Genomic DNA, 10658 nt, shown 5'->3' with positions numbered 1-10658 from the left:
GGACTAGAACCCAGTGTGCCGGCGCCGCTAGGTGGAGGATTAGCCTGTTGAGCCGCGGCACCGGCTAAGTGTTGCTTTTTAATTTAACTCTCTTGTGTGTTGATAAGTTGTTGTTTGTGATTACAACTTGCCTCAAATTTATTTGTTGACTTTTCCAGTTGGTTCCCAATAGGTCATCCCTTCTGTGGGCTGAAATGAGAAAAAAAATACTATATCCATGAATCATATCTAAATGTTACTTGTAGAATGTTCAAGTAAAAGCAATGCAATTTCTTAGTGGAATAGCATTTGAATAGGTCAGCAAAAGGTATTCAGTGTTGCCCTATATAACTTTTTCTTCATAATACACTAAGGTAATAAAACAAAGGAAGATTTCCCAAATTCATACATTTATGTTAAATGTTTTAAGTGGAGAGAGGGGGCAAGTGATGTCTGGCAGTGGGTCAAACCATTTCTGAGGATACATGCATCCCACATTAGTACCAGATGAGTCCTGGCTACTGTGCTTCCAATACAGATTCCTGCTAATATGTCCTGGCAGGCAACCAATGATGATTCTAAGTGTGTTGGAGCCTGCCACACACTTAAAAGACCCAAACAGATTTATTGGCTTTTGGTTTCAGGTTGGCCTCATTCTTACTGTTGCAGGCATTTGGGCAATGAACCAGTAGATGGAGGACTTTTCTCTCATTCTCTATTTCTCTGTTACTTTCATTCTGTCTTGCAAGGAGAACCTAATAAACATTTTCATAACTAAGTAAATATTTATAAAAGTTGAGAAACACTTAGTAAAAATACTTACCAACTATCTTATTTGAGTAATAAGCTGCAAACTTCCCAGCAGCCATCATCATTTCTTATAAAAGTGAGGTTTCTTGCTTCCTTAATCATTCAGCTTTGAAGATGGGAAAACTTCATTGGATCACTTACTTATAGGTACCAGAAGAGGACATGTGTGTAACCACTAGGCAGGACCATAACTTAGAAACAGCATCCATTTTTTGGTTGCTGCATGTTCAGTTTTTCCAGGGGAATGGCTATAGAGATCTGTGGGGTTTCTTAAGCAAAAACACCTCCTTTAAATGTTTTCAAGATTTGTTTATTTTAGAGGCTGGTGCTGTAGTGCAGCGGGTTAAAGCCTTGCCCTGTGGCACCAGCATCCCATATGGGTGCCAAATCTCAGCTGCTCCACTTCAGATTCAGCTACCTGCTAATGTGCCTGAGAAAGCAGCAGAGGATGGCCCAAGTCACTTGGTCCCTGTACCTGCATAGGAGACCCAGAAGAAACTCTGGACTCTTGGCTTCATATTGATTCAGCTCCATGCATTGCAGTCAGTTAGGAGTGAACTGGCAGATGAAAGACCTCTCTCTCTCTGTCTCTACCTCTCTCTCTGTCTCTGTCTCTACCTCTCTCTCTCTCTCTTTCAAATAAATAAAAACTTTTTAAAAATATTTATTTATTTTAAAGACAGAGTTACAAAGAGAGATGGAGAGAGAGAGTGTTCATCCACCTATTCACTCCCCAAATGGCTGCAATGGTCAGGGCTGCACCAGGGTAAAAACAGGAGCACAGAACTCCAAATGAGTCTCCCAGATATGTGCAAAGAAACATCTGCTGCTTTCCCAGGCACAGTACCAGGGAGCTGCATCACAAGTGGGGCAGCCAGGACTCAAATTGGTGCCCATATGAAATGCTGTCATTACAGGAAGTGGTTCAACATACTGTCACAATCTCAGCCCTTCCCAAATCTTTTATATGCACATTATGATGACAGGTTTCCACAGATCCCTAAGAAAACCTAGTATCTTCAGATTCTCAGTACCACAGAAGGCCCATAAATGTTCCACACATCATTTTTTGTATGCTTTCCAATCAATTTAAGGAAATATGTTCTGCCATTAGGATTATGTTCACCTTCTTTGAGAAGTATTTCAATCTCATTATGAAACCAGCATACTTGGTATTCTTTGAGTTCTTGGTATACACTCTTGCTCTAAAATTTGAAGTTATGTCTTTCAATGCTTGTGCTAGATGCTCAAAATTATCCCATTTTTACAGAAAACTGACTCTCTTATGCATTTCTAAGTTATTATATTATAAAAGGAGCAGGAAAAGTATTATAGCAGGTTAACCTGCTTCTTAACAACACTGGCATCCCATTTTCTTCATGATTTATTTATTTGAATTACAGGGATAGGGGCAGAAAGAGAAACAAAGCCCATTCACTCAATCACTTTTGAATTGCTTGTAATGGCCATTCATTTTGTTACTCATTTATTTGAGAATCAGAGACAGAAAAAAAGGAGAGAGGGGATACCACTATGGCATAGCAGGTAAAGCCACTGCCTGCAGTGTTGGCATCCCATGTGGGTACCAGTTCAAGTCCCAGCTGCTCCACTTCTGACTGGGAAAGCAATAGAAGATGTACAGTAGAAGTACTTGGGCCCTGCACCCATGTGGGAGTCCCAGAGGAATCTACTGGCTTCTGGCTTCAGATTGGAGGCAGCTGCAGCCAATTGGGGAATGAACCAGCACTTGGAAGACCTCTCTCTCTCTGCCTTTCCTTCTTTCTCCATGTAACTGACTTTCAAATCAATACATCTTAAAAAAAAAAAAGACAGAAAAAGGGAGAGGAAAGAGACAATGAGAAAGCTCACATTCACTAATTCAGTACTCAAATTTGTGCAACAGTAAGGCCTGTGCCTGGTCAAAACCATGAGTGGGAACTAAATTTCTGCAACTTATAAGAAATCAGTTCCTCTGTGTGATCCAATTTTTATAAGCATTGATAGAATAAATACATGAACAGGACAGTGCCATGGCTCACTTGGCTAATCCTCCACCTGTGGCACCGGCACCCCAGGTGCCAGGTCCTGTCTGGGGTGCCAGATTCTGTCCTGGTTGCTCCTCTCCCAGTCCAGCTCTCTGCTGTGGCCCAGGAAGGCAGTGGAGGATTGCCCAGGTGCTTGGGCCCTGCACCCACATCAGAGACCGGGAGGAAGCACCTGGCTCCTGGCTTCAGATCAGTGCAGCACACCAGCCACAGCACACTGGCTGGAGCAGCCATTTGGGGAGTGAAACAATTGAAGGAAGACCTTTATCTCTGTTTCCCGCTCTCTCTCTAACTCTGCCTGTCAAAAAAAAAAAAAAAAAAAAAGAATAAACGTCTAAAGAAAAACAGGATGTGACAGTAGGAAGAAGGACAAGTTTGAATACAGGGGATGTATTTAACCTAAAAATTAGTCTCATTACAGGCAGAAATTGATTGCAATGGGGCTAGCACTGTGGCACAGTAAGCTAAAATTCTGCCTGCAGCATCGACAACCCATATGGGTACTAGTTCATGTTCCAGGTGCTCCTCTTCAAATCAGCTCTCTGCTAATGGCCTGGGAAAGTTGTGGAAGATGGCCCAAGTGCTCTCCATCTTGGAGACCCAGAGGAAATTTCTGGCTCCTGGTTTCATATCAGCTCAGCTCTGGCCATTGCAGCCATTTGAGGAGTGAACCAGTGAATGGAAGACCTTTCTATCTCTCCCTCTGTCTGTCTGTAACTCTACCTCTCAAATAAATAAATAAAATTTTAAAAAATAAATTGATTGCATTGTTGGTAGTTCTGACAAAGTATTCACCCAGAGCAAAACAACAAGCAGATGATGCATCATATCAGCTGTTCTCAGGACTGAGACTTGGGATAAATAGTGAGAAATGCTCTACCCAGTCAACATTCCTTGAGATCTTTTCCATCCCAGTCTCCCTGTCCCATGTATGCTGACTGACCTGACAGGCTCCAATTTAGGGGTTTTGTCACTGTCCATGGCTCTGCCCCCTGTTCCAACTTGAAGATCACCTCAGGTTTGCTTTTGCAGTACCCTGTTAAAGGGAAATAATGCTGGGTGTCATCATATCATTATGTTAGAGTTTTGAAAGACAACAGCTTGTTCACAGGGGCTGTGAAACAAAATTATTGATTTCAATCCTTTCCTCATGTTTCTTGGCCTCAAATTCTATGCTTATCCACCATGTAATCTTTTAAACAATTAATTTGCTTGCCACATGGGAAGTAACTGTTTCACTTTGGCATGAGAGGGGAATAGCACTCACCCAAAAACAACAGGCTATTGTAGGTCTCCATCATCACATCTTTGTACAGGCTCCTCTGAGAACTGTCCAGGTACTGCCACTCCTCCTGAGTGATGTCCAGAGCCAGGTCTTCAAATGACACCAACATCTGCAACAGCACATTTTTTTTTTTTGTTCATCATGCCAGTTCTGTCACAAAAAGACTAGGAGTGCATTTCTCTGTGTGTGTCTTCTATGCCTCTTATATAAGAAGGGGATGATTTTGGAATCTATATGGCAACAGAATGCAAAATTACAATGAAAATGTCTTGCTTCTATATTAATTTCATAATTCAACAATCAGTACAATGGAATGTTCATTATTATGGAACTGCTTTCTCCTAATGATTTTGAAAAGAGCCCACACTGTAATCTGTAGACATACATGTAAGCATATGACTGAATTAACATTAGATGAGTTACAGGAGAAAATGTTGAACATCAATTGGGAGAACGAGGAATTTCTTAAAAAATAAATTTTTCTGTATTATCAGATCATTTATTTTATTGCAAACTTTTTTAAATTTATGCATAGTTTTTTATAATGTATTTTTCCATTAATTATTTTATAAATTTTTGTGTGTACTTAATGACTACCACAATTATGTAACCAAGCCATATGTCAAATAATATTTACATCATGGACATAGAGTTTGAAGCAGGAAAAAGAATATCAGTGGCCAGCGCCGCGGCTCACTAGGCTAATCCTCCGCCTAGAGGCGCCGGCACACCGGGTTCTAGTCCCAGTCGGGGCGCCGGATTCTGTCCCGGTTGCCCCTCTTCCAGGCCAGCTCTCTGCTGTGGCCAGGGAGTGCAGTGGAGGATGGCCCAGGTGCTTGGGCCCTGCACCCCATGGGAGACCAGGAAAAGCACCTGGCTCCTGGCTCCTGCCATCGGATCAGCGCAGTGCGCTGACTGCAGCGCGCCCACCCGCGGCGGCCATTGGAGGGTGAACCAACGGCAAAAGGAAGACCTTTCTCTCTGTCTCTCTCTCACACTGTCCACTCTGCCTGTCAAAAAAAAAAAAAAAGAATATCAGTAACATGTATCAGGTACAGTTCACTCTACTTCATATGTCCACCGGAAAATTCTGAGCTCATAAAAATATCCAAATCATACAAGAAAGAGATAAAGGGAAGAGGAAGAAACCAGAAACTTGAGGATGCATAGGAAGGGAAAACTCTCAAAGCATTTTCATTTGGGCTTTTATTATAAGGTTGACAAGTCTGCCTTTTTTAATCTTACAAGTAAAATATACAGTAAGAAATAATTTGGAAAGCCAAAACATTCATACTGAAATACATGTTAACTTGAAAATTAAGGTTATGACCATGACAGTTATTGCTAAATCATGTAAATGAATTAGTTGTTCTCAATAAAATTTTCAATTGTTCAAAATCACAGGAAGGAGATCACAAGGTACATCTAAAAAACATGCTAAAACACTAGTGACATAACCAGACAAAATGTCATGTTTCAGAAGGCCGACACCTGGCTGGAATAACAAATATACTCACACACACAAATACACACATACACACACATTCTAAAGGGTTATACTGTAAGAAACAACCAAATTTATATCAAAAGTGCCAGAAGATAAAGAAGTTATATTATAAACAAGAAGGAAGCCAATAAGGCAGCCCAGCCCATAGTAAGCATGCTCTCTCTGTTCAGTCCTGGTCAATGATGTAATGTGGAGCCAGCACTGTGACTCACTAGGCTAATCCTCCACCTTGTGGTGCTGGCACACTGGGTTCTAGTCCCGGTCGGGGCACCGGATCCTGTCCCGGTTGCCCCTCTTCCAGGCCAGCTCTCTACTGTGGACAGGGAGTGCAGTGGAGGATGGCCCAAGTGCTTGGGCCCTGCACCCACAAGGGAGACCAGGATAAGCACCTGGCTCCTGCAATCAATCAGCGTGGTGTGCCAGCCTCAGCGCACCTGCTGCGCTGGCCGTGCCAGCCACTGGAGGGTGAACCAACGGCAAAAAGAAGACCTTTCTCTCTCTCTCTCTCTCACTGTCCACTCTGCCTGTCAAAAAAAAAAAATGATGTAATGTGGATAATATTGATAATGGTTAAAGAAAGCTATTTCTGAGAAGAAACAATGATTCCTTGGAAAACAACAGGTTGAAGAGCTACCAAGGTATGGAATGGAGTCAACAAAGTCTGTCTCAAGTACACAGCACAGGCCACTCTCCACATGTATCCCCAGTATGGCCATACTGCCATGAGACAGTGCTGCTATCCTCCAGAATTCCTAAATTATTTTTTAAAATGAAATTATAAAAAAGGAATGGCTGTCGTAATTAACCTCCTCCTCTTTAAATCATGTACACTGATTAAAAACAAAGCAGTCAGGCTGGCGCTGTGCCTCACTAGGCTAATCCTCCACCTTGCAGCGCCGGCACACCAGGTTCTAGTCCCGGTCTGGGCGCTGGATTCTGTCCCGGTTGCCCCTCTTCCAGGCCAGCTCTCTGCTGTGGCCAGGGAGTGCAGTGGAGGATGGCCCAAGTCCTTGGCCCTGCACCCCATGGGAGACCAGGAGAAGCACCTGGCTCCTGGATTCGGATCAGCGTGGTGCGACGGCTGCAGCACGCTGGCCACGGCGGCCATTGGAAGGTGAACCAATGGCAAAGGAAGACCTTTCTCTCTGTCTCTCTCTCTCACTGTCCACTCTGCCTGTCAAAAAATAAAAAAAAATTAAAAAAAAAGCAGTCACCTTGTCTGCTCATGACAAACAGGTCTAACAATCAAGAGAAGCCACATCTGGACATGATACATTTCTGGTTTCATTCACAGAACTTTGATTTGATTGCAAAGTTGAGAATAGATGATATTTTTTAAGTTTGTCTCTCTGGGTATGGAATGAAGTTAAGATACTTGTGAGATTAGATTAACTGATGTGTGGTGACCACTGCTCACTCAACTTCAGTATTGTTTCCTGTGAGAAAATCACATATCCTCTCCCAGTCTAGAATTCACACAAGGTCACAAGATTCTCACTCAGCAAATATCAGTAGATATGAATTGTGTCACTTCTAGGAGAGCTTTACTTGGTCCAATGGCTTCTATATTCTCCAATCACAAAGATGAGCATTTCTAGTAAAGGTCACTATAGCAGGATGAAAAATAATAGGAGATCTGAAACACACTTTAAATGTGGAAGCCCTGCAGTGTCTGGGAGTCACTTGTCACCTAATTATACCCTAACTTTTCAACCCTATTGTTGTGAGACACTAACAAGTAGAGCATCTGTTACAGCAGTTCACTTTTAATAGATGGATCTCTCTAAGTCCATGGAAGGGGGCAAGAAATGCATGGAGGCTAGGGGTTATAGACTTTTCAGCAAGTTTTGTTGAAAACATACACAAAATAAAAGAACCCACAGTTCACACTGAGTATTTAACAACTTTAGAATTACATGCAGTGTGTGATTAATAATCTTAGATTAGGAAAATCTATTCTAACTGAAACTCAATATCCAGAAACTATGCAAGCTCAAATTCAAGATATGAAAACTCAGCAGAATTTTTAGAGGTAGAATGACAAAATTAGTAACTTAAACATCACCAGATATGCCTTTTTTGTGTATTGTCAATTGCCAAATTCTGAAGATATGTAGCATGGGAGGTTAAATCCAATGCCAAAAATGACTACAGAGGAAGATTTTTTTCATTCTCATTTTGCTGAGGATACAAATATCTTCCATTGGAATGGGTCTCATTAATATGGGATCTCAGATGAAAGTACTGGAGATTCAGTGATGTGTGGGATGGTAGCAAGTGGTATGGACAAGTGGTATTGCACATATGTAACTGCAGACCTCACTGGGAGTAGGATCAGAGAAATATATCCTAAGCTAGTGAAAATTGTAATCCTATTGATCAACAGATCAGGCTACAAATCACAAGCTATACAGAAAAATGTTAACATTTCCTGAAGAAACATTGTCCTTTACCCAAATTCTAGAGGTTTTTCTCTCCTTTTAAGTATTTATGTATTTGCATGGCTGAATGACAGGGAGAGAAAGATAGGGAAAAAATCTTCCATTAGCTGTTTCACTTCCCAAGTCTCAGCAAATTCAAAAAAGTCAAAATCATACCATGCATCTTCTCAGAACACAATGGAATGAATCTGGAAATCAGCAACTCAGGAATCTCTAGAGCATATGTAAACACATGAAAACTGAACAACATGCTCCTGAATGAACACTGGGTCACTGAAGAAATCAAAAGAGAAATCAAAAACTTTCTGGAAGCAAATGAAGATAACAACACAACATATCAAAACTTATGGGATACCACAAAAGCAGTGTTAAGAGGAAAGTTTATAGCTCAATAAATTGGAAAGGCACCAAATAAATGAGCTACCAATCCATAACAGGGATCTAGAAACTCTACAGCAAACCAAACCCAAACCTAGTAGGAGAAAAGAAACAATTAAAATTAGAGAAGAAATCAACAAAATTCAATCCAAAAAAATTACAAAGATCAGCAAAACAAAGAGCTGGGTTTTTGAAGAATAAACAAAATTGACACACCATTGGACCAACTAACCAAAAAAAAAAAAAAAAAGGAGAGGGAAGACCCAAACCATTAAAATCAGAGATGAGAAAGGGAATGTAACAACAGAAACAACAGACACCAAAGAAATAGTCATCAGAAATTACTACAAACAGCTGTATGCCAAAAAACTGGGAAGTCTAGCAGAAATAGAGATTCCTGGACACATACAACCTACCTAAATTGAACCATGAAGACATAGAAAACCTAAATAGATCCATATCTAAGACAGAAACTGAAACAGTAATAAAGGCCCTCCCAACAAAGAAAAGCCTAGGACCAGATGGATTCACTGCTGAATTCTACCAGGCATTTAAAGAATTAACTCCAAGTACTCTCAAGCTATGCAAAACAACTGAAAGAGAGGGAATCCTCCCAAATGATTTCTACAGAGCCAGCATCACCTTCATCCTTAAACCTAAAAAAGAGGCACCAGAGAAAGAGAATTACAAATCAATTTACCTGATGAACATAGATGAAAAAAAATCATCAATAAAATTCTAGCTAGTAGAATGCAACAACACATCAGAAAGATCATCTACCCAGACCAAGTGGGATTTATCCCTGGTATGAAAGGATGGTTCAACATTTGCAAATCAATAAATCATTTACAAACTGCAGAAGAAAAAGCATACGATTATCTCAAAAGATGCAGAGAAAGCATTCAATAAAATATAACACCCTTTCACGATGAAAACTCTAAGCAAATTAGGTATAGAAGGAACATTCTTCATTACAATCAAGATGATTCATGACAAACCCATGGCCAGCTTCATACTGAATGGGGAAAAGTTGAAACCATTCCCACTGATATCCGGTACTAGACAGGGATGCCCACTCTCACCACTGCTATTCAATACAGGAAGTTTTAGCCAGAGCTATTAGGCAATAAAAAGAAATCAAAGGGATTTAAATTGGGAAGGAAGAAGTCAAACTAACCCTCTTTGCAGATGATATGATCTGCAACTCTACCAAGAGACTATTGGAATCATAGAAGAGTTTGGTAAAGTAGCAGGTTACAACACCAATATGCAAAAATCAACCACCCTTATATATACAGACAATGTCATGGCTGAGAAAGGATTTTTAATATCAATCCCATTCACAATAACTACAAAAAACACATTGGAATAAACTTAACCAAGGGATTCAAAGATCTCTATGATGAGAATTACAAAATTTTAAGAAACTGAAGAAGATATCAAAAATGGAAAAATCTTTCATGTTCATGGATTGGAAGAATCAATATAATCAAAATGTCCATTCTCCCAAAAGCAATGTGATACCAATCAAAATACCAAAGATATCCTTCTCACATCTTGAAAAAATGATGCTGAAATTCATATGGAGGCACAGGAAAACTTGAATAGCTAAAGCAATCCTAGAAAACAAAAACAGAGCCAGACATATCACAAAACCAGATTTCAAGACATACTACAGGGCAATCATAATCAAAACACCTGGTACTGTTACAGAAACAGATGGATAGACCAACAGAAAGCATAGAAACACCAGAAATCAATCCAAACAGCTATAACAAACTTATATTTGATCAAGAAGCTAAAACCAATTCCCAGAGCAAGAGCAGTATATTCAACAAATGGTGCTAGGGAAAACTGGATTTCCACATGTAGAATTAGGAAGCAAAACCCCTACCTTACACCTTACAAAAAATCCACTCAACATGGATTAAAGATCTAAATGTATGACCCAACATGATCCAATTACTAGAGAACATCAGAGAAACCCTGCAAGATACTGGCACTGGCAGAGTTCTTGGGAAAGAACCCAGAAGCACAGGAAGCCTACGCAAAAATTAACAACTGGGAATACATCAAATTGAGAAGCTTCTGTACTGCACAATAAAGAGTCAGGAAAGTGAACAGGCAACTGGCAGAGTGGGAGAAAATATTTGCAAATTATGCAACTGATAAAGGATTAATATCCAGAATCTATAAAGAGATAAAGAAATTCC

The 10658-nt window shown here is 40.3% G+C and overlaps 1 protein-coding gene across 1 annotated transcript in view; it reads right to left on the bottom strand.

Annotated features, from left to right (window-relative positions):
* LOC108175853 (zinc finger protein 717-like) overlaps window positions 1-10658 on the bottom strand; it is a 48334-nt gene that overhangs the window by 13218 nt on the left and 24458 nt on the right. Inside the window, exons 3-5 of the mRNA XM_017338688.3 lie at window positions 4102-4228; window positions 3778-3870; window positions 132-189 (exon numbers count right to left, since the gene is read on the bottom strand). Coding sequence (XP_017194177.2) covers window positions 132-189; window positions 3778-3870; window positions 4102-4228 — 278 coding nt within the window. The remainder of the gene's footprint in view (window positions 1-131; window positions 190-3777; window positions 3871-4101; window positions 4229-10658) is intronic.

This window comes from Oryctolagus cuniculus, chromosome 2 (genome assembly GCF_964237555.1).
Source record: "Oryctolagus cuniculus chromosome 2, mOryCun1.1, whole genome shotgun sequence".
In the NCBI taxonomy this organism is placed as follows: Eukaryota; Metazoa; Chordata; class Mammalia; order Lagomorpha; family Leporidae; genus Oryctolagus; species Oryctolagus cuniculus.
This window is presented reverse-complemented; position numbering and strand designations above follow the sequence as displayed.